Source organism: Sinocyclocheilus grahami, unplaced genomic scaffold (assembly GCF_001515645.1).
Source record: "Sinocyclocheilus grahami isolate Dianchi unplaced genomic scaffold, SAMN03320097.WGS_v1.1 scaffold791.1, whole genome shotgun sequence".
Taxonomy (NCBI): domain Eukaryota; kingdom Metazoa; phylum Chordata; class Actinopteri; order Cypriniformes; family Cyprinidae; genus Sinocyclocheilus; species Sinocyclocheilus grahami.
Window position 1 is genome coordinate 399,028 of NW_015505970.1, and position 25,000 is coordinate 424,027.

At 39.1% G+C, this 25,000-nt stretch overlaps 1 protein-coding gene across 1 annotated transcript in view; it reads right to left on the bottom strand.

The window, feature by feature from the left end:
• LOC107561756 (MAM domain-containing glycosylphosphatidylinositol anchor protein 1-like) overlaps positions 1 to 25,000 on the bottom strand; it is a 137,946-nt gene that overhangs the window by 21,806 nt on the left and 91,140 nt on the right. The window contains exons 7-9 of the mRNA XM_016246233.1: positions 23,131 to 23,427; positions 15,636 to 15,902; positions 10,842 to 10,987 (exon numbers count right to left, since the gene is read on the bottom strand). Of these exons, the coding sequence (XP_016101719.1) occupies positions 10,842 to 10,987; positions 15,636 to 15,902; positions 23,131 to 23,427 (710 nt within the window). The remainder of the gene's footprint in view (positions 1 to 10,841; positions 10,988 to 15,635; positions 15,903 to 23,130; positions 23,428 to 25,000) is intronic.

Below are 25,000 nucleotides of genomic sequence, written 5' to 3' on the forward strand. Positions count from 1 at the left end.
AAAAAAAATAATTATATATATATATATATATATATATATATATATATACAATATTGAAAGAAATCGGAGAAGAGGAAGACCAAAATGAAAGGTCCATTCACACCAAGAATAATAAGTGTAAAGATAACTATAAAGATAACTATATGACCATCCACTTCAATGCACAGTAATATTGTGTTTATTAAAAGCGTGCTGCAGTTTTTGTCGTCTGCTGCTTTAAATGCTCATGCTCTTTAAAGCAGTTTGGATTCTGATTGGCTGTCAGTGTTTTTATCATTCATCAGCTGGAACAAAAAAGTGTTTCAAATGATATAATTCCACTGTGTCATTATCTGCATAAATATGGTGCGGATTCTGTTATTGCTTTACATTTAGAACATGTTTTGGTAACACTTTATTTCGATAGTCCACTTTAGACATTCTATTAACAGTAAGTAACTTTGCAACTACATGTCAACTAGCAGTTAGTAGAGTATTAGTAGACTGTCTGCTTAATATCTTCTAACAATTTCTTTGTCAACTTATTTTACTAACCCTAAACCTACCCTAACAGTCTACTCTGAGAGTTAGTAGACATGTAGTTGCAAATTAATGAGAATTAGTTGACATGTAGTTGACATGTAGTTACAAAGTTACTTATAGTTAATAGAATGTCTAAAGTGGACTATCGAAATAAAGTGTAACCCTTTTTTTAACTATATCTTTGTCATTATTGTTATTGTCCTTGGTGTAAACGGGCCCTAATGTATTGGACGTTGTCAAGAACGATATGAACACAAGACCTAAAGAATGCTATCAATGAGTGAGATTACTTTATTTATTTTCAAGAGACCAGGGGCTACACTAACTTTTTAATTTTATATATTTTACATTTTCTGTCATAACTAACAGACTACTACAAATCAACCTGAGTTTTAATTTAATTTTATTATTTTAAAAAAAGTTATTATTTATATTTATTTATTTTGATATAAGAAACACATACTGTATATGTGCCAACAATAACAGCATTGTTGTATTGAGAAAGACCTGATCACAACAAGCTGTAGTTTCACCGCATGTCATGGAGTGAATTGTCAGACATAATTTGGTTTGTCACATGTTGACCTGCAGCAGGGCATGTTGGGTAAATTTAAACACATCTCACATATCTCATTCTCTCCTGTTAGCTCTCCCTCTTAAGATGACATGGGTGATAGATAAATCTGTCTGAAGAGCAAACACTGATATTTGGAATGCCTATTATATTATTTGAATAGATTTTTAATCTTTATGAAGGGAACTAGTTCTCTAGCCATATAAAAACACAGTGCATCATTCATTGCTCGAATACATCAACTGAATTAAGAGAAATAAAGTCTTGATATGAACTATTCTGGCTATAATTATAAAAGTAGGCCAATATTATACTGAATATAGAATTACTCAGAATTACTGTTTAAATAAATTCAGTGAATTAATTAATTAAAATTCACATACACTCAATTCTGAATATGCAATAAAAATTGTAACTGCGATAACAAAACACTTAAACATAATAATATCACAAGGTTTGCCTCATCTCTTTGCAACAAATTTGCTACAAACTTTCTGCCATTGAGCTTGTTCGCATGTGAAATTAAGAACTTACAAATTTGTATCCAGTTCAGGTTGTAAGAGTACCTCAAGTCAGCAAATTATATCACCATTAAAGAAAATTCACAATAAATCCATGACTCTGAACAGCTATATATATTCAGCATGTTCTCAGTTCATTAAAATGGTTGTTGGACAAACAGGTCTTGGTCTGCTGGGCTTTGACAGGTCTAGGTCTAGGTCTGGATCTTGATCTCTGGTCCTTAGGACAATGGTACATACTGAATCATTAAAGGATGAAGAACTAGCACAATGTAGAAGCTTTAAGGGTTCCATCACCTTGCAGAGGGCTTTATGTACTAAACACACACACACACACACACACACACAGCTGTAAGATCTCACCCTCTCGTAAAATCACAGGTGTGCGAGGTGTGAGCAGAGGTCTGTGAACCGTGCTTTTCTCACCGCAGGTTTCCCCTGCAGGTACGGCTCAATAAAGATGTGTAAATGCATTCAAGCGCTCTTTCTCTCAATCCCTCTCCTGAGGTGTTCACCCCACTGATCGGAGTTCTGTCATTGGTGCTCGGTTCGTGTCCATGTACGTTGCGTTCATTCGTTTTTTGATTTAAAATTGAAAACAGAAACATGAAACATTTTAGTTTTTTTTCGCCTTGATTTTCCGTTTTTACATTCAGGGGTAGACAACAGTTTGAATGCTCAATTTCCGTGTGTGTGTGGAAATGGAACATCCCTTTCCACTGATTAGTCAAGCAAGCATCAAATGGTGCCGTCATCATGTCATCTTTAATTCTGTGCAACAGAATAAGAGTCCTCCGCTGTTAAAGCATTTATTGCAACTCCTGCGTTTATCTCCCTTTCATCAAACAACCAGACTAACAAATGGCTTGACACAAACCATACTGGGGCAGCGCCTAGACAGGGCTTACTTCTGTGTAGGCATAGATTCTATATGGCAAATATTAGGTGCTTATTGCAGAAATATGTACGTACCTCAGATCTGCAGCCACATTACCCTTTTAGTCTATTTCTTTGGCGCACCGCACATTTTATTTAGCTGTCCAGTTATCAAAATCTGTGTGGTAAAGCTGCATGACATTTACACTATAGTGAAGCGCAGACCAGTATCGGTTTTAGTGTGAATATAAAGCTATCTTACCGTTTTGATTATTATTTCGAGTTTTTTTTTTTTCATAGAGAAGTTTATATGATACTGTCATTATCCAACGGCATGTTACACATATATATAATATATGCCATTTTTATAGAAAAGAGCATTTATCTAACTTTATAAAATATGTCTGTCACCTTTAATATTAAATTCCTGAATTTAGTCAATATTTGAAAAATATGGCATTATATGTGTTACCAATTACATCAGTACCAACCAAAGCCATCTTTGCACTGTGGCACAGAAGCTGCATCTTAAGTTGAATTTAGATGTATTTACACAATTAATGCTGCTCAGATGGCAGTAAATGCATTAACACAGCAATTGCATTACGGAATGAGATTAATGTTTTACACAAAAACATTCTGAATAGCCTACAGAAATATGAAATGAGTGACAAAATGAAACAATTGGATACTTGAATTATGAAGGTTACATCGCCAGTAGGTGGCGGCAAGTCATTGTGTTGATGAATGAGTCATAGAGTCATCAATTCAACCGATTCGTCCAAAATGCTGATTTGTTCAGGAGCAAAGCAAATGGGTCATTGAACCACTCACACAAACGATTCATTCAAAGACTCAGATTCATTCAAGAATGAAACGCCTGTGTTTTAAGTCAAATAAAACACACTGTTATGTGTCTAAAATTAAATTAATTCATACTCATTATTAATGAAACTGTACTGTCTAAAATAAAAGTTATGATTGTTGCGTATTCACACTAAAAGCAATACTGGTCTGCACTTCACTATAATGTAAATCCATTCACCCCGTGTTGTCCAGTGCATCATGCAGCTTTGTCACACAGATTCTGATAACTAGACAGCTAAATGAAATGTGCGGTGCGCCAAAGAAATAGACTAAAAGGGTAATGTGGCTATGTCAGACTCTGTTCCTTGTTTTGTGTGTGTTTTGCTCCCCATGTGCCTTCCTTGCCCTTATTTGGTCCTTCCTGTTCCTGTCCCCATTCAGTTCTATTGATCCCAAGTGTGTCTCGTCATCCCATCATCATGTCATTTTGTATATGTCTACCCTTGCTACGTGTGTTTTCCTTGTTCCCTGGATGTGATTAAAATCTATATGTTTGAATTCCACTCCTCGTCTCCTCGCACCTTCTTCTCCGTGCTCCTCACAGTAGCGCACCGTGACAGAATTCCGGACCGTGACAGTAAGCGGCGCCCCTTCTCTCGTTTTTTAAAAGTGTTTTGTTTTCCTTTTCGTTTCTCCCCACTAAGATGGAGGAACGAGCAATGTTCATCGTCGTGGCTCGCGTGAGATCACCTACACGAGGGCATTTGTGCCGCTCGCCCTCGCCAGCTCCCTTGATGGGGAAACCCTCGTGACGCTGTTCTGGCTTGGGGTCAATTACCATCAGTCAACGGAGCTCCCAGACACCACCAACCTAGACTGGAAGGAGGCGGTCATCCGGTGTCTGGAGAGCCTCCGATCCCGATCCGGAACCCCTCCGCCGGCCGTTCCACAGTCAAAACTGCCGGCCACTCCAAAGTCAAGTCCTCCGGCCACGGCATTCCCAAGCCTGCTGGCCGCGGCTCAGTCAAGCCTACCAGCCATTCCTTTGTCAAGCCCGCCGGCTGCGGCTCAGTCAAGCTCGCCGACCACGCCTTTCACCCCGAACCTAAAGGGGAATCTAAGGTGGAGAAGGCGGTCGGCTCCAGCTTCAGAGCTCGCTCCAGTGTCGGCTCCAGCCCCAGAGTTCGCTCCAGTGTCGGCTCCAGCCCCAGAGCTCGCTCCCGTGTTGGCTCCAGCCCCAGAGCACGCTCCAGTGTCGGCTCCAGCCCCAGAGCTCGCTCCAGGGTCGGCTCCATCCCCAGAGCCCGCTCCAATGTCGGCTCCAGCCCCCGAATCCAGCCCAAAGAGGGCTCCTGTTCCCGAGTTTAGCCCACGGAGGGCTCCAGTCCCCGAGTTTAGCCCAGAGAGGGCTCCAGTTCCCGAGTTTAGCCCACGGAGGGCTCCAGTCCCCGAGTTTAGCCCAGAGAGGGCTCCAGTTCCCGAGTTTAGCCCACGGAGGGCTCCAGTCCCCGAGTTTAGCCCAGAGAAGGCTACAGTCTCCGAGTGCAGCACAGAAAGTGCTCCAGTCCCCAAATCAAGCCCAGGGAGGGACACTGTTCCCAAGTTAGGCCTACGGAGGGCCTCTAAAGACGATAGGACTGCAGAAGAACTGATGATGGCACGGTTTGATCTTCGGCTGACCAATCAGCAGAAAGGGGCGTTTAATTCCCGCCCACGTGTAGAAATCAAATATTCAAGCTGTTTATTAATTTTTCCACCCATGAACGAAAAACGAAAATTTAAGCTGAATTCTCATTTTTCTTTTTTGGGAAAAAAAAAACGAAAAAACGAAAAAGGAGCCGTTTTCTCATTTTTCTACTTTCAATATTAAATCAAAAAACGAATGATCGAATGATACACGGATTTGCATGGACCGGTTCGGATGTGGACAGCTGTTTGAGTCTCCGGTGGTTGAGTAACATATGGCACAGAGTGTGTTTAAAAGATGAAACTGGGTTTGTCGTTTGTCAGCAAATTTACAACAATGTCTGAATGCGGAGTTTAGCTTGTTAGCATCAGTTCGATGGGAAAAAAAAGAACTGCGAAAAATGAGCCCAAAATAATAATCGGTAATGAAAGTATCTAATCTTACTCAGTGTAAGTTTATTCTAGATGGATTCTGTTTTCCGCACCGGTAAACGAGCGGCACAGCTTTAGAGATGAGGCTTGGTGTTTCCTGCGGTCTCTGAAAACACAGCACTCATTTCACAAATGAGAGAATGTTCTTTTTCTTCTTTTGCTAAAAGTTCAGAGGAAATGAAAGTGCTCTGAAAGTGTGACGGAGGTAAAGAAAAACGTTTAAGTAAAGTAAGACAGAATGCACAAATGTACGTTTAGCAGGGGCATTTTCTCCAAGGAGGCAAGAGAGGCAAGAAAGAAAAAAAAAAACACTTTTGGCAGTCTGAGATATTGGAATATTGTGTGTAATAAAAAAATTGTCTTTGACATCATAATTGTATAGCATTGTTGTTTTAAATATCAGATACTTACATTTCTTATGAAAGCTTATTCAGTTATTTGAAATATACGTTGTTGTAAAAAAAAAGTAGTTTTAATGTAGTTAGCTACTTTCTGGTAATAACTTGTAGTGTAGCTAGCTACTTTTTCAGAAGGGTAGCTTGACTGTAGCTTAACTACTTTAACTTGTGAGTAGCTTGTAGCTTATCAAGCCAAAGTTTCAGAGTAGCTTCCCCAACACTGTGCTTTTCTAACACGATCGAGAGTGCACGTAAACACTGGATCGGATTGAAGCCTGAAACTGAAAGGACTGCACATGTGCAATGATACAATAATAGTGTAATGACATATGACGCGAGCTGTTCTTCCTGTTGAATAAAGTGTTGTATAAATTAGTGTTCTGTTATTATAAACCTCTCATTTCACTCAGCGTCTGTGAAGTGGAGTAGGACAACATCCTATCAGTCCTTGTTTTGGATTCTTATCCACAAACGACTGGTTTTGGGCATTGGTGGGGCATTTTTACTGCGTGATAAATATAAGCAGGACGGCACAGAAATCGATAAATATTCATTCTGCTGTTTAAAACAAATAAAGAAACAGTGTAGGAGAATGGTTATTATGTGCAAACAGTGGGAAATGCTCTATATTTGTGCAGTATGCGCATGTCAAAGCTTGGGACATATAAACGCACACATCAACCCGATCACTTTATTTAACGTTAATGTAAACACTACATTCAGATTCATCAAACTAAATTAATTCAGTCCGATTGAATCAAAAGTTGTACATGTAAACATAGCCTGTGAGAAACAATGGCACTGCTTTCTTCAGCTCATTACCCCCCCCCTCCTTTCCCTCTCCTGTCTACATTTCTCAAAGCGACATCTATAAAACATTTATCAACATTACCACCACAAAAGCGACGACGCATTCATACACAGTCAATGCACAGTATTGACCGTATAGATACACACACAAATTGAATGAACTATATTTCACTACTCACACACAGACACTCATTGTTATTCTACTATGATCAAATATGCACATATACTCAACTGAGTCTACTGAGAAACTCATCTATAATCTGTCTCCCTCTCCACCACACACACACACACACACACACACGTTCAAGCTCATAAAAGTTAATGCACGCTTGCTGCAGTCAGGATGTTAATTCATTGGTCCCTGTAGACTCTTACTTACCACTGGATCTTCTTGACAACCCCTCCATAAACCGGCTCCCCCTCCACCACACACACACACACACACACACACGTTCAAGCTCATAAAAGTTAATGCACGCTTGCTGCAGTCAGGATGTTAATTCATTGGTCCCTGTAGACTCTTACTTAAGGTAAGGTTTTAAAGAGGGAAAGATTAGCTATTCATGCACACAAAGACAAGTGGCTAATCTCCCCCTCCCCGTTCACTTTGATTCCTGCCTCCTTCCATAATTCATCAGCGCTCTTCCGTTCCTGCCACCCCCCTCTGGGCCAGGTTTCTATGAATAGATGATTAGGACGTCGGAATCGAAAAAATCTGATGAAGAGTCACAAAGCGCACACAGTTTCTGTGGCGAGAGAGTGTTGATGCGCCCATGGCACTCTCCCGTCCCACCGCAGCTGCTGCTGGTGTCGTCCCGGGACGTTTGGAGGGTGTTTGTTTGTTGCAATGGGTGGCCAGATTTCAACCGGGACACACAGGGCGTGGCAGGAATCCTGGTGAATACTTCAAAGATGGAGTTTATTTCATCAAAACATTGCCTGTAAACGATTAAACATTGGCTCTGTCCATTTCTTAGTGAGCTGACTTGACGTGACTGATTTCAATAGAATTTGGTTTACAGCATAACAACGCAATGTTCCCATTCAGTCAGTCACGTTCTACGTTACGTCAGTGACTGACGAATTGGGATCTCGCCCGAGAGCCCAAACACCTTCGAGTGTTAACTAAACAAGCCAATGACAGTTGGCGTGCGTGTTTCGCCACGCGCACCCCGCCCCGCAGCGCGGGTATAAAAGGAGAGCGCGTGCAAACGCACATCAGCTTTTCGCTTCGGAGCCGAGCCTTCTTCAGGACGAATCTCCGCGAGTGTTCGAGAGAAACAGCTGGCGTTGGTGTGACGGCGTATCAGCGGGGGTTGCCATTCAGGCTGCTGAAATCTCGGCGGGCTGCAGCTTTCATTCTGTGGTCTTGCCGCGACCTCCCCTGGGCGCTTCAGCGCTAAGGGTAAAAATACATAAAACGCACAATTTTTTTATAAATTTAATTAAACTATTTCTTATTTTCAATTAATTTTAGCAATAAATCATAGATTTCTTCATTCAGCTTGTAGTATTGCATTATGGGATCCCCCTCCTCATGAAAGATACTTGAGATGCTGCTTTTTGGCTAAAAGAAAGTACTATATAATAAACACAGCATTACTGTTTTCCAGTTAAAATATCTAAAAATTCTAAAAACAAAACTGGTTTACTTGAGAAGTAACACTGCATAACAAATTAAAGGGTTAGTTCTAGTGGTCGACTGATATGTGTTTTTTGACAGCCGATGCCGATATCTTGGAAAGCAGGGTCGCCGATGGCCGATAAAAAGCCGATATAATTTGATTTATTTTAATTAATATTCAAGAAATTTGAAATCATTTGAAAATGGAATAAAAAATAAATTAATAATTAAAAAGGAAGTAAACACTGTAACCAACACGGCACTCAGTATTCTGGGAAGTTTGTGTGCATTGGGAATCATATTTTTTCAAACAAAGCCATGGTAACACTCATTTTACATACAGCACACAGTGAAAATTGCATGAATATGACAGTGGGCAAATGCATAAAGCGCAGCATAATTTGAAATCATGAGCTTACGATCGCGAGTCTTCAGTGAAGCTGCACTCTCCTCCTATCCGCATTCACTTCGCACGGACACAGCAAAATAAAAGTCAGCTGCGCCGTCAAAATAAAAGTCCCGCCTCGAACGCATCAGCCAAACAGAAAAACTTATCGGCCGATATTTGAAAAGGCCAAATATCGGCATTATATCGGCCTTGGCGATATATCGGTCGACCAGTAGTTAGTTCACCCAAAAATTTAAATTCTGTCATTAATTACTCACCCTCATGTTGTTCTAAACCCTTAAGATCTCCGTTCATCTTCGGAACACAAATTAAGATATTTTTGATGAATTTTGAGAGCTCTCTGACTCTCCCATAGACAGCAATGTAATTACCATGATCAAGGTCCAGAAACATAGCAAGGAGATCGGTAAAATAATCCATGTGACATCAGGGGTTCAACCATAATTTTACGAAGCTACGAGAATACTTTTGTGCAAAGAAAACAAAAATAATGACTTTGTTCAACAATTCGTCTCCTCCACGTCACCCTGGTGCCATTTTGGAGAGTACCCACTGAACGCAAACAGCGTATGCTATTCTGTGTCAGCTGCGTCACACGGATACGTACAATTACAGTTGAACCCGTCTTACGGGTTTAGAATGACATGAGGGTGAGTAATTAATGACAGACTTTTCATTTTTGGGTGAACTAACCCTTTAAGGCTTGTTTTCAGAGAAAATATCTTTAATATGGGTGTATTTTGTTTTACTCCACTGGCAGATATGTTCTTGTGTTAGGAAAAAACTAGTTAAAAACAAGTAAAAAAAATCTGCCAGTATAGTAAAACAAAATACCCTAATATTCGAGATACAGTCTAGGAAAACAAGTCTTAAGTTATGCTTCTCATGAAAATGTATCTTGTTAAAGGGGAATTACACAAAAGTACTATGAATAAGAATTTTTACAGTATAAACTGCTCAATAAGTTTTTGAACAAAATTTGTGTTTTGCAGAATAGTTAGTGCATATCATAACAGTGTTATATCATTATAAGCTTGGCTTGGTGGATGCAAAAACAAAGACAGCACGTGTATGTGTCATGTAAAAATTTGGTGGCTGAAAATGCATTTGCACATTTTTCCAGCTAAGCTGGCTGTTAACTAGCTGCTTGCACTGAGAGAACGACGCAGTGACCAGACATGCAAGCTCATTTCTGAAACAATATCTAGAATAAAACTACAGATAAAATATAGATAAGAAACCGTTATAAATATTGAAGCTAAAAGGAAGCAAGCCATGTTCTCAACAAATCTTTTCACTTAAAAGTATTAGTTAACAGTTAACTTGTGTCTTCAGAGTCTATGCTGGCTATGGACCTGCACTGAAGATACTACCTTTTCAGTCAGTGAGCCTCACAGTGGAAACTGGGACATATTTAAATTTTTTAGCAAACTATCCAGACACTGTATTTTGGACAATGCTCCGCTACATCACATACAGAAATGCAAAGCAGATATTCATGCAGCCTCACACTGCTGACTCAGGGATGAAGGTCAAAAGGCAGGAACTATGTGAATTTCTGCTGCTTGGCTGTGAAATAAAGTTAGCTATACATGAGCATCCAATCCCACCTGGCAAAGTCGAGTGCAATGGACACAATGAGGACATATTCATCTCTGTGGAGGAGAACTCAAGCTACTAAACACAATAGGTTTGCGCATGCTATAAATATGCAACTTCAATTTGAGATTTGTTCTAACAGCAATATTTTCATCCAATGTGGCCAGCGAGGTCAACCCTAAAGGCCCATTTACTTCATCAATGACACTGTTAGAGAAGTATCGTGACCTCAGAATAGGCTTTAGTAGCACTGCACTTTAATCCAAGCACTTTGTTTATCACATAGACTACAAGATGGTGTGGACATGCTTGACCATGTTCCTTAAAAGAGGAGGGATGAAATGCAGACCCAATCAGGCTGCTTGTGTGTTCTTGTGTTGCGCCGGTGGGGTTCTGAGAGTCTCTTTAATGCAGTACAAGCAGCGATCGATCCGCTGTCTGCTCCCTACACAGAGCACACTATTCCCCTGACTCCTATTACAAACACACTTATTCTACTCATCCACCTCCCACCAAGCCAACATAAAGAAAGAAAGAAAACAGTAAATATCAAGCATCCAGTGTCTGTGGGTGTTCGCTTTACCTGTTGGACATTGATCCAGTAACCGATGATTTTGTCCACAGCGCCGGGCTCTTTCTGTGTCCACTGTAAGATGTAGGAATAATTGTTCTTCAGGGTGCGAATGGGGTTTGGAGTGTCGTAGTAAAACTCTGCATTATACGGCTGAGCTAAACGGACAAAGAAACCAAAACAGAGCATGACTAGTTAGTCAAATACTTTAAAAAGATAAACTACTACCATCTAAGCCACCTTAATTTGCAATGTGGAAGTAAGCTATTTTCTGTGAATGTGTGATGTTTTCGATTCATTAGCCGCTGTAGGCAAATGACTAGTAGAATAACAAAGTGCAATAAAAGGTCAAACTATTTGCACTACAAACTGGTGTGTCTATAAATATGTCAATGCATTAAAATAATACAAGAAAAAACAGTTTGCAAGATCAAGCAGCATAATGGACTGTTAATAATAACTTTAAAAATAAGGTGGATATTCAACTGAAATAGCAGTGGTTGTTCTGCTGCAAGACATAGCTGCTACACTGAATATAATGTGGAAAGTTCTTGTGTGTTTATAATGTGTAATGTGTTTGCAATTCTAGGTATGCATAGTTAATTGCATTTTATTATTGCAGAAAAAAAGCCATTATTGGGTCATGACTGAATGAGAACCAATTATCTAGAGCATCAATGAAGGACAAGCATCTCATTAAAGGAGAACTGTTTAATTTAGTGTCACCAAACGGAATTGCAACACCGGGGTGTATTTTAAACTTGTTTAAAATAATTACTTTTCAAATTTTGTCTGGTGCGGCGGATAGTGAATAAATTATAAATTTGCGTGGAATATACATGCACCTGTAAGCAGTTATGCTGTGTTAAAGTCAATTTTTATTTTAGTGAAATTACAGTTTTTGGTGTTTCTATGTCCCTTACAAAAACCTATTATGGTAACCAACATACAGTAGTTACTGAAAACCAAAATACAGTAATTACTGCAATTATTTTTAGTGTAGACCCATAATAAATAAATATGAGATCTCCTTCAACAATGTAAGAGGCTAACAGAACCATTCTGTCATTTATTTACCATTGGCCCAACTAACAGGGAACATTATAACAACTTTGGCTAACATTCTGGCAAGGTTCTCTCAGAGTAATATGAACAAACGTTCTCCCAGTAACATTAATAGAACTGTCATTCAAACTTATCTGGTCTTTAATAACGTTTTCAAAACATTATTTATACAGTACATTGTTTGTGGAATGTTTTTCTAAAACTTTTTAGTTGGACATTCATCTAACTTTTTGAAACTCTACTAATTAGTTGTTTCAGATGCTTCAAAGATCATTCAAAAGTAACTTTCCCATCACATCTGGAAGATGATAAAATCAAACATTCTCCTAATGTTTTTGCTAATGTTCACATAACCAAGGGGGAAAGAAAATATTTTTTAACATTTGAAAAACTGGAACATTCGAAGAACATTCAGAAATAACATTTTCATAACTTAATGGGAATGTTAGCAAAATGTTCTTAAAACATACTTTTGTTAGCTGGGGTACATTTCTGCAGAAATGCCTTTCGTAGTAGTCAGAGTAAGGACAACTGCATGCTAAATGTTGCAACACAATTCCTTCTACCATATTACCAAATCTGCATGTTACACAGCAGCTAGGTCATATTAGAGTGTGACGATAGAACTAGCTGATAGCATTAGCACCGCTCAGCAGTCATGATGTGTTGGCAAAGCTAAAGATAAGACCCTACTGAGAAGGAAAAGCCTTACAAGTCTGCAAGAGGGCAGCCCATTTTTTCCCCCCAGAGAGAACAGAAACACCTGGGCCTTTTTGGAAGTGTACTGTATAGTGCCACATCAACGTCTGGTGTTTCTTGGCAGATTTCTACATCAACTAGCGTAGTAGCTAACAAAGCTGGCAACTCAACCGTAAGGAGTGAGTGACAGACGTTTTTCACATAAATTATGATCATTCTGATTTTAATGCTATTCATTTTCCAGGAAAACAAGCAGAACTAATCATGTGATCCCAGACAGTCGCGTAGCTACGGGTGGGCCTGGGTTCAGTTGCTTCAGAAGGTAGCCTAATAATTGTGAATTCTGTTGCAATAATCACAATACTTTATCTATAAGAATAAATTGTGTTGTTGCTTTATCTTGTTTGCCATATAATGATGAAGATATGTTTGCGAACAGCCCCTTAGTTAAAGCAGAGATCACTGGATGCTGTTATACATGCCTTTGTCCATATTAGGGTTTTCCTGGCTCGTCACGTTACTTCTATGAGTCTGCTTTGTACTTTCTGCGCGAGAGTGCCCTCCGGCTTTGAGTATGAATGAAACGTCCCCGCATATCCATGCTCAAGGAGCTGAACAGCTCTGCTAGTGCTAACGTTAATTCACATATTTCTCCATCACCAGCAGCGCTCCATTCTCTAAAGGCTACCTCTCCTACACGCCAGTGTACAGGTACAAAAATCTACATTTTCCTAATGTCAGTTGCTTAGTCACTGTTGTTTATTTCATGTGGTTTATGTGGCCGCTGAGCCAGGCAATGTCCAAACGTTGTTTTTACTATCCACTACTCTCCTGCTGATTTGATAATGGTGACGTCTGTCAGATGCGTGCGTGTGTGTTTGGTGTGGCCGCCGTGCTAATGTTCTTATCGTTATGTTCTTAACACTGCTTATGATGACATACAGGCGTATGCTCTTATTAAACAGTGGTGTTTTCAAGCAGGTGTAGTTGTGTTGGCCTATTTTCATAACAAATGCATTTTAGTTAGTTTAGTTTTAGTTTATGCTAGTGGTGTGGATGTTGTCATATGAGCACTTTACATACTGTCCATTACTACTGTCCTGCTGATTTGATGATGGTGGTGTTGCGTCTGTCAGATGCGCGTGTGTGTGGTGTGGATGCCGTGCTCATGCTGTTCTTACTGTTATTTTCTTAACACTGCTTATGATGACATACAGGCTTATGCTCTGATTAAATGGTGATGTAAATTCAAGCAGGTGTAACTGTTAGTTGTGTTGGCCTATTTTGATAACAGATGTATTTTAGGCTAGGCCCACCCAATTTTCTCTGGGCCCACCCACATTGTAATTCCTGGCTACGCTAGTGATCCCAGATGGAAGATCCGGTTTGATCCAATTTAAACCAGCTTGATGAAAGTGGTTTCATATGGTTTAGTTGGTCCAAGCTGGTTATTTGTGGTCTTTAGTTTGTCCAAGCAGGTTTAGGTAGTTGTAGTAATGTCTGAAAGATTAGTACTTCTGAGTTGGGTCAATGAATCAGTTGAACCAGTTCACAAAAACTCTGAATGATTCATTTATGAATCAGCAACTGGACATGACTAAACTGAGAAGCAACATTTCATAAATGTTTCAAGAAGGGTTTATATTATAACTTAATAAGCCACATTATGATGTGAATAGTATTTTTGAAATGGTTCACTGAAACTATTTGAAAGATCCAATTTGTTGAAATTAATCAAACTCCACGTCTAAATAGTTGATCTTCTAGTCTAGCAGCTTTTGGGCTCAGGCTGACCTAGCAAACCATATTGGTTAACAAGATTAGGGTTAGTAGACCAACTTGGCCAAACTGGTGGGGTTAAACTAGTTGACTATGAAAAACTAGTCTGACAAACTAGCAGTTATCCAATGGATAATCAGTCTCACTTTTCAGATTCAAATGAGATCAGTCTACCTTTTCATGTGACTGAGTTGTTAAACTCAGGACATTGGATGAAAGTTTTACTTTTTCAGCTTGTTTTGCATTAAGTTAGGTTTCTGGCGTGTCTGCAAGCTCAGAAAAGCTCAAAAGAAAACATGCAGCCAGTTTGTTGTGGGCTGTCTGAGTATGAAACTCTGTCCCTGTCCCAAATGGCACCCTAAACCCTCGCGGTCTTCCTCTGAGTCCGCACTTTCGTGACGTAATGCCGCTTTGACTGTCGGGTAGAAGTCTGCTGCGGAGCTCGCACCAGTGCGGGCTCGGAAGAAGTGCGGATCGAGGGTGCATAACGGCTGCAAAAGGAGGCGCTCGCGAGCACCCTTCTGAATGCTAAAATGACAAATGGGACACCCTACGGTCTCGTGGACTTAACGGACACGTGCACGCGGCGGCCATTGTAAGTCCATAAGACCACAAGTGCACATGAAGTGTTCCATTTGGGACAGGGCCTCTGTCATCCAGCGAGCTGTTTCAATTTTCAGCCGGTTTCTACGTAGATAGCTATAGCTATTTGAGTAAGACCACCTCCGAGCCTTATACAGATATATTCCCGTGTCTTGTGTGGACACGCCCCATGGAAGAGAAGGGTGGGGTCAGTAGTAATGAGCATTATCATTTAAAGGGACATGCACCGAAACGAATAGCTATGAACAGAGAAGTTTTTGACCAGGTAAAAAGGGTGTTGTTTTACACGACCATTGAAGAATTTTAACCAAAGTATGTTACAGACATTTTATAAAGAATCATTCCAACTTATGGAAAATGGGAATACAACGTCCCCTTTAAAGACAAAAGTTAGATGACAAACTTATACGTCTAAGCAGTAACTGGCCACCTACTGGTATGACTTGGATTTTTGCAGCAGGTATACAATTAAATAAACCAGACTGTTTGAGCTCGCACAACAGGAATAACAAGACAAACAAAATAGAACTTCTGACTCTTGACAAAGTTTGGTAACCCTTCTATATTAAGACTATCAGACCCAAAGCTACAGGAAAGCATGAAGATCAGTTCTCCCACATAATACCCACATAAAACATACACACGTTTTTTACAACTCACCAGACACAATGAAGGTGCAGGTTGAGGTACCGACTCCATTGCTCAATCTGCACTCGTAAGTGCCATTATTAGTGGTGTCTAGTTTGAACCGGAGCTGAGGGACACTTTGAGGGTCCACCGGTGGAGTTCGGATGAGCATCCCATTACGGTACCAGCGGGCGCTGGCTATCCGGTTTGGATTGGACTTGAGAACCAGGCATCGGAGATTGACTGTCGAAAGCATTTGAGAACGGACATCCAGCAGGACTGGATCCACAACAGGAGGGTCTGGTGGAAAAAGAAAGACTATTACACTGGAATTCATCCTTGTTTCTTCGACATTTTTCAGTTAATATTTTGGGTAAAATTACGATTTATAGTCATTTTTTATCAATTTTCTGCATTTTTTTTTCTTCACTAACAGGACAAAATCAATTTAAGGAAAAGAACAGTAAATTAACTGACCACTCTTGAGATTTTTACTGGAAACGAAGCCCCACATAAACCACACCAAAGCACTTAGGACACAACGCATGAATCCATCGCACATGCCGACGACATTCAGATGGCAGATTGCAAGCTACTAGCTGAATCAATAAGATGGGATCCACATTGTCTCAGCTAATTGCACGGAATCAATCTATATAGTGTGCTAGAGCTAGTGACTAATTACAATCTAGCAGGGTCTGGTTAGACACTCCGCATGTATGAAGTGATGTGACTGCAAATTAGCATCACAGCACCTCAGGCATACATCAACAGTACATTACTGTAACTAATAATGTGCAGAGACTGTGACAAAGCATCAGGGTGTAATTAACTTATGAACTTAAATTCAATGCTTTCAATGACAATATAATTATAAATCCTTATTAGCTTCAGATTGACTTAAACTCTTTGGTTGTACTGGATGATATCTTTGATAGACAATCCTTTGAAATAGACATCTAACATTCAAAACGATTACCGTCCCTATTTTCCATGATCCAACTGATTCCTTATGGATTAAATCTTTTTTTTTTCATTTCACTTGAAAAATATGTCAGATTAAAGAAATCATTTGGCTTGTTAAGTGGCGCCTCACACTGACGTCAGTAAAAAAAGGAAAGTCGTGTTAGAGGTTCACCAAGTTATCACATGGTGATGAAAAATTATAAATAAGATTAAACATTTTTCATTTCTCATCTGCAACAAATATGGTAAAACATTAAGGAAGCAGACAAGGTCAAATTTGATTTCACTGACTCGTGTTCACACAAAACTGCCAAAACGATCACAATCAAACCCATTTAAAATTCCCACAATGTTCTCTGGTTTGTGCTTTGGATCTAAGACTAAGAAAACAAACAGCATGAGAGATAAGTAGTACTCCAGCCAAACCACTCCATAAGTGGCACAATTATTTGTAGTAAAAAAAAAAAAAGATTATTAAATAATTTACACAGTATTTGATTGTATCCCACATATTGCACATGATCATTTTGCATTATAAAACTAATTTGTATACAGTTTGTATATTTATTTTGATGCTTTAATTTATTTCCAGAAATAAAATGTACTTAGACATGTCCCAAATGTTGCTAAGTAGTTAGGTAAACTTAAATGAAAATGAATAGAAAAGCAGCACTGCTAGCAATGCCAGGGTCATAAGTTCAAATCCCATGGAACGCATTAACTTATTGATTATACATGATGAAGTGAAAAAAAAAAACAGCTCATGTGATATTTTGTTGGACTATTCATACTTTTCTGAAATGTATCTCCTTTTACTGATTATTTGTTGGCAAAGAAAAAATGCTGAATGCATTTAAAACATACAAATGTGGTGAGTAAAGAAAGCATGAAAAACAGACACAGGCAAGACAGAAAGAAAATGAAGTTGGGAAATACATAACAAAAGGTGCCGTGAATGATACTGTACAGTATATAGCATTATAAATTCCCTTGATGTGATGGGGTGATCATCAGTGTTGCATTTCAACGCAGTTTGTGAAAAACATTTATCTAAACTCAACAGGAAGAGGTGATTTCCTCTCATCTATTCCCATAATGAAGTTTACACCAGACTATTTTAATTTCACAACACAACAGTTCCAATAAACAAACTATAATCATCCGTCTCATGTGAGAGGACACGTGTCTGTAATCAAAACATCATAGGCTTCAGCCACCCACTGATAAATATGAGTGCGAAGATAAAACAAGCTCAAAATAAAGACACAAGAGAAAACATATACCGTATACATACATGTTAAAGTATAACAAGTTTTCTGTCATTGGCCATTAAAAGTTACTAAAAGAAAAGAGGGAAATTGAGAATATAACGGTACTGATATTTTGTGAACACAATTACTCAAAGCAACTACAAATCACAGATTTTTGTGTAAAAAATTTTTTTTAAGATCATTTGGATTTTTTGCATTGTGAATGCAGATTTTTTTTTGCTTTCCATTATTCATAAAGGAATAGTTCCCCCCAAAATTAAATTAGCTGAAAATTTACTCCATCCAATATGTATATGAGTTTGTTTCTTTGGAACAGATTTGAAAAATGTACATTACTTGCTCACCAATGGATCCTCTGCAGTGAATGGGTGCCATCAGAATGAGAGTCCAAACAGCTAATAAAAACATCACAATAATCCACAAGTAATCCACACCACTCTAGTCCATCAGTTAACATCTCATGAAACAAAAAGCTAAGAAACAAAGTACATCCCCTGTTGTCCTCTCATATCAAAATCCACTGACATACAGTATTGCTTTACCACTGTTTTGACTGTTTTCACTTGTAAACGGTGCTTAATCTGTGCATATTTCTCTCCTGATTCAGACGAGATTACTTTTTCACTAAAGAAAGCAATATTATGAATAGAGGAGTTGCATTTTAATTCGGAAGCAATGATTTGAAGTAAAAAATGTTTTAATGGAATATTTGTTTATTACAAACACGCAGCTTATGTATTACAGTACATTACTTGTGGATTATTGTGATCAGCTGTTTGGACTCTCATTCTGACGGCACCCATTCACTGCAGAGGATCCATTTGTGAGCAAGTGATGGAATGCTAAATTTCTCCAAATCTGTTCTGATTAAGAAACAAACTCATCTACATCTTGGATGGCCTGAATGTGAATTTTCAGAAAATTGACATTTTTGGGTGAACTACTCCTTTAATAATGAAATTAATTGAAAATAAATGTGTATATATATATATATATATATATATATATTCAAATATTACTATAAATGCTTTATGATTTAAATAATATGTCACTGAGATCGTTCTTGACAGGTTTTGTGAGATTTACCCTGCTAGCCTCTCAGTGCCTCTCAGTGAAATGTGGTTCCGTTTCAGGCAGATGCTGTCTGTCTGTCCTGACACAGAGAGACAGGACGGGGTGTTAGACAGCATCCCCCTGTCTTCAGCTACAGAGAGACAGGCAGAGCCACCTGGCTCATAAATCAGACCTGCCGTGGGATGAAGCACAGCGGTGGGCTCTAAACTGCCTCCATCCTGTAATACTCTGCATTAGCCGGGCCCGTTATGGCAGCGATATTGACGGAAGATAGAAACAAAGGGAATGAGGATGTGAGGATAGACTAGATGCGTGGGGGAGAGAGTGATTCATACGAGCTCTTAATGAAGCTATCACTCATTTAGCTGCAACACAGCATTCTGGGATTTCTCTGGCCATAAATCCTTCCCAAGAACTTCAATTTGTTCACAGCATGCTCTGCGTTACATGTTTCGGGATATATTGTGTTTAAGTCACATGCACAGCATTTATACTTCATCTCTGAATGTACGGGCTGTGCAGATTCATTGATTGTGCTGTTTAATAACAGTATAAATCGCGTAGCTGTTGTCATCGTTTATCATAATTGATCACAGACCGAGCAATGACATGCTCCGCTCACCTGAGACAAACTCGTTTACCTAAATGCTATCTGAGATGGAAAGAGACATATACTGAAACAACCCCTGTCACGCAGAATATAATAACAAAACAGCATATGATCAATAAAAATAATCTAAAGAGATATCAAAATGAGTTTACCAGCATAGCAGGCACATACATCCAAGTCTTTTACACGCTGTAATTAAAACAAAGATCATTTAAGTACATTTACACTTGCAGTCTTTCTTCTTCAAAATGTCATGTTTAACCCTGTGCTGTGCTGAAAATCCTTTACCTAATTTAGGGTTCGGGGTCAAAAATGACCGGCCTGCCTATATATATATATATATATATATATATATATATATATATATATATATAAACCTGACAGTCTGACCACAGTTTGTTAGCATGCACAGAAATAAATATTTACCTTTCTGTCCATTTTAATGGTCTCAGTCTCTCCGAGGATTTTCATTGCACTGTGTACTCCAAACAATAGTTTATATCAGTGATGATATAATCCGGTAAAGATCCAAGTTCTCTTCTATTCGGTATGCTGGAAAAGATCTCTATTCGAGGCGCGCAGTCAATATATATATATAAACCTGCTTATAAATCTTGGATTCAGTCTTTTTGTCAGCGTGTTTTCTTTCAATTAGCTCATATCTATAAGGTCTATGGTCAACCAGATCCAAAAAGAAATACCAAAAATGTGCTAATTGAAATAAAACAAATTGATAAAAAATAGTATGCATGCTCAGTTCTCCTGGAATAAACTTTAGGTTCAATGCCTTGTACACAATGGTCTCAGTTCATGGCCTGCACCTTGTGGGGCTTGAACCACCAACCACCTGGCTATCCCAGCCACAATGTCACAGCTCCAAAAAGCTCTTTGTGTGACACTCACGGTCAGATACTCCTCCTGTGAATGGATCGACGCACACTCAAATTCAGCATCGTCCTGTAATCACATGGTGCATTTTGAAGCAACACAATAAACACAGGATCCATTATGAGAGCATAGAGTGCTTTGCTCCGCTAATGGCTCGTGTGAAAAGGGCTGATGCGCACTGAGTGGTTCAGGGTTTAGCCCGTCTATCTTTTGTGTGGTTGTGCGTAGCTAGAGCACTAATGAATTCAAGGCTTTTTAGTTTGACACTTACAAAACGCACTCCACGCGGGCATCATAATGCATTATGAAAACTCTGAGAGCATTAACACACCCGCCAGCCCCCAAATGCTGCATCTAAAAATAGCAGGATCAAAATCATTGATAATGGCCTATTGGGTCTTAATGGAAAACGCGTGTCTCTTTGGCTCGTCCGGTCGTGCATTCGGAGACTCAATCTATCCTCAGTCAGTGGATCGCATTACAATCGAGATTAAAATCACATTAGAATATGCGGCACCAAATCTAATCTAATCACGTCATTGACTGAGGCAATTTCACGATAGACTTCATTACCTCTGAGACGCTCTGGGATGTGTCCAAACTGTGTCAATTGACAAATAATGTGCGATAAGTCCAGTGGTCTGGTCAACTGACAAATAAAATCCTTCTGTGATCTTATAGAAAGGCTAGAGAGGGACTTCCTATAAACTCATTGGATAACCTTTTAACTCTAAGTCCTTTTAATTACGGTTAAAACTGCTATATATTTTGACTATGTCCGGCACAATATAGACCAAAACAACAAGCAAACTAACTTAGTAAACATGCAATGTTGTTCACAAGCCATTTTATGCAATCGGACATACTTTTGAGTATGATACAGAATATTTGAGGGAAAAAAATCTGATTTTATCTACCTTGATAGTGATTATACACTACCACTCAAAAGTTTGGGGTCAAACTTTCGAAAGAAATGAATACTTTTATAAAGTAAGGATGTTTTAAACAATGTATTAAACATTTATAAAGCTACAAAAGATTTATATTTCATATAAATGCTGTTCCCCTTCAGGAACTCGAGCTGCGTCGAGTCGCTTTGGGAACGCCCTTGCGTGACCGCGTTCTGAAGCACGTGTCAAATCCGTCCAATGGAGCAGCGAGACGTCACGAGCAGGGTGACGTAAGCACCAGAAAGCATAAAAGCGCATCCAGCCGGGCGCAAACCAGCTTCTGCTCTTCAGTAGCGCTCTGTGTATGTGTCTGTCTATTTACTGTTGTCTGTCCGCACAAGCACTCATATATATATAAAACAATGAGAAAGTCTATGGCGAGCGAACGGCATTACAAACGCTGTGTTTCTCCCTGCCCACGATATCTGGTGGCGGGGGATACACACGATGTGTGTGTCGTTTGTTTAGGAGCAGAGCATGCACGGTCAGCTTTCGAGCAGCTGATTGTCATCACTGCGAGCTCTCGCTGCGCACGCTCCGCTCTCGCCTGGCTGCGTTTGATGACAGCGGCCAGGCTCGCGATCCCGCTGGCAGCGGTCCCGCTGTTGCCGAGGCACAGCGCAGACTGTTGTCGTGGGGATCGCGGGTGGATTTAGCGGAGGGATCCGAGACGGGCTCGTCCTTTTCTCGGTCCTCACCCGCTAGATCCGCGGCTCTCTCTCTCGCGCCCCCCGCGAGAGAGAAAGAGTCAGACGCTTCATCTATCTTCCATCTATGTGACGAGTGTCGAGACAGAGGAGACTGTGGACTCGCCACCACAGTCCCTCGCGTATGACGTGTGATTTGTGATTATGGGGGGTGATTCGCGCCAAAAATAAAATATTGTTTGGCCAGCCTAGAAACAGGACGCTCGTCCTAAAAATAATTAGACGAGCATGTTCTGAATCCAGATCACAGCCTTCACGACGGGGGCCTTCCGTTTTTCCCGATCTCCATGCTGAGTTCAAAGCATCCTAAAAAAAAAATTTATCAGTTCCACAAAAATAATAAGAACTTTCTTTCTTTTCTTTTTTTTACATAAAAATAAGAAATGTTTCTTGAGCAGCAAATCAGCATATTAGAATGATTTCTGAAGGATCATGTGACACTGAAGACTAGAGTAATGATGCTGAAAATTCAGCTTTGCCATAACAGTACTTTATTCAAATTACATATTGAAATATATTCAAATAGAAAAAGGTTTTTCTCAATAGTAATACTTTTACAATATTTTTTATCAAATAAATGCAGCCCCGGTGAGCAGAAGAGACTCTCAAAAACATTTAAAAAATCTTACCGACCCCCAAATTTAAACAGTAGCGTACATAAAATAAACAGCCCCAAAAAAAATCTAAATTATATTTTGGTAAAAATTAAGGCATCTGTAATAATTGTGCAAGTTATAATAGAAAATAATATAGATATAATAGAAAATACATAGTTTAACTTCAATTGCTGGCTTTAACTACATTTTAGGTTAAATACTTAAATGTGCCATTTCAAGTGCTGTCTGTCAGTCATTTTCAGTATTCATGGGGGAACCCATAAATAAAAAGCAGGAGGCTGAGAATGTGATTATTTATGCAGATCATGGGGGGAAATGCAATTGACTGCTTACTTGTAAATTATTTCAATGTAGCAAGCTACTTATAGCTTTAGCAGTTTGGCAAACTATCATTTCAAAGTAGTTCCCCAATTGAAAACCTTTGTGTGATGACTGAAACACTTACACTCCACATTGAGCTGCACCTGACCCTGTCGGCGTTTGATGTTTAGGCCGTTGTAAGGAGCGGTTTGGCAACGGTATGCTCCCATCATGTCCCTCGTCACATTGGTCAAACGCAAACGTCCATCACGTGTTTCCACCACCCAATCCCCCGATGGCATGGGCAGGTCCTTGTTTGCACGAGACCACAGAACAGGTGGGCGGGGCTTACCATCGACCAAACACACAAGCTCTGTGGTACTGCCCTCACTGACATTGACCACACCCCCTCCGACAGGCACACTCAGAACAGGAGGAACGACTGGAAAAGAGGAAAACATAGTCGTAAGAGGACATGTATTGTTTTTGGAAGGCTGACCATTTAAAAAAAATAAAATAAAAAAATATATTAAATAATAGCTAATATGTGCAAAAAAATTGGAAGAAAATGGAAAAATCCATCTTTGGATGGAGATTTGTAAAGAGAAATCTGAAATTTTATGAGATACTACTAACACATATTTATAAAAGTTTATTACCAATGTTGTTCTGCAAGTTCTCTCTCTATATTTAGTGACCCATGACACTCAAATCTGATATTTATGAAAAATTTCACTGGAAAATGTGTGTCATCATTGGACATCTGCTGACATTGATAAAATTGATAAAACAATTTATCCCAACTCTTCAAAAAAATGCATTGGGAATAGTATTTTATTGAATTAATTAATAAACTAACTCAAAACTATTTGTGTCTTATAAACACTTGTACAAAAGATGTAAAAAAGAAAGCAAAAATACTACTACTCAATCAGTGTTGCAAAGTTAATGCCGCAGTTCTTTTTAGCTTGCCTAAACAAGGCCATTTGGCAGGTTAACAGCAAATAAAATAAACAATTAATTGTGATACAATATAGAATAATTTATAAGATAAGATAACTGTGTTTTAGGACACTACAGTGTTAAATATACTGGACAAACACCAAAACACATAAAGGAAAAAAACATTCAAAATAATGACCATATAGGGTGGAAAGACTTCAAACAGTAGGACAGAAAGATCATAAAGCGAGAGATAAAGAGACTGTCAGATGATACGATTGATCATGTTTGGTACTGCAGTCAGAAACAGAGAGTAACCCAAGAGAAGGACAGAACTTCAAGAACAAAAAAAGAGGAGAAACTCAGAAAAAATAGTATCCTGCTGAGATAAGAGAGAGCAGATCAGAGAGGACGCAAATGCATGAGGGCGTCAATATTTCCCAGAATTCAAAAGTCTACTACCATCAACCCAACATAATGGCCATTCCCACATTATCACTGTTTACCCAGGAGGCATAAGTTTAACCTCTCTGATAGCTGGAAAAACACTCAGACAGCATGTTGGGCCGAAAAGCCCTATCTATGAGAAAAGATTTGTGCTAAATTGTGGTTTCTTTCTGTCTTGTTATTTTTTAATATTTCTTTAAAAAATAGTAATATTGTGAGTGTCGTTTTTTGGTAAATTTTTGTTTAGCCTTGCTATTATCTGACCATAACACTATGAATTCAGTATAATACACCTTACTAGATATATTAAAAAATATATGAAAAATGGAAAATAAACACTTCTCAAGACAAATTCTGAATGTCTAAAAGTTTGAAGGTGATGAGTACTAGTTTGAAAACTTGCAGTTGCTAAGATGTTTCATAAGTAGCTTGACATATAATAATGAAATAATTAGGCAGACAGATGAGTGACAGACAGACAGACAGACAGACAGACAGACAGACAGACAGACAGACAGACAGACAGACAGATAGATAGATAGATAGATAGATAGATAGATAGATAGATAGATAGATAGAATGACAGACGACAGATGGACAGACGGATGGACGGACGGACGGACGAT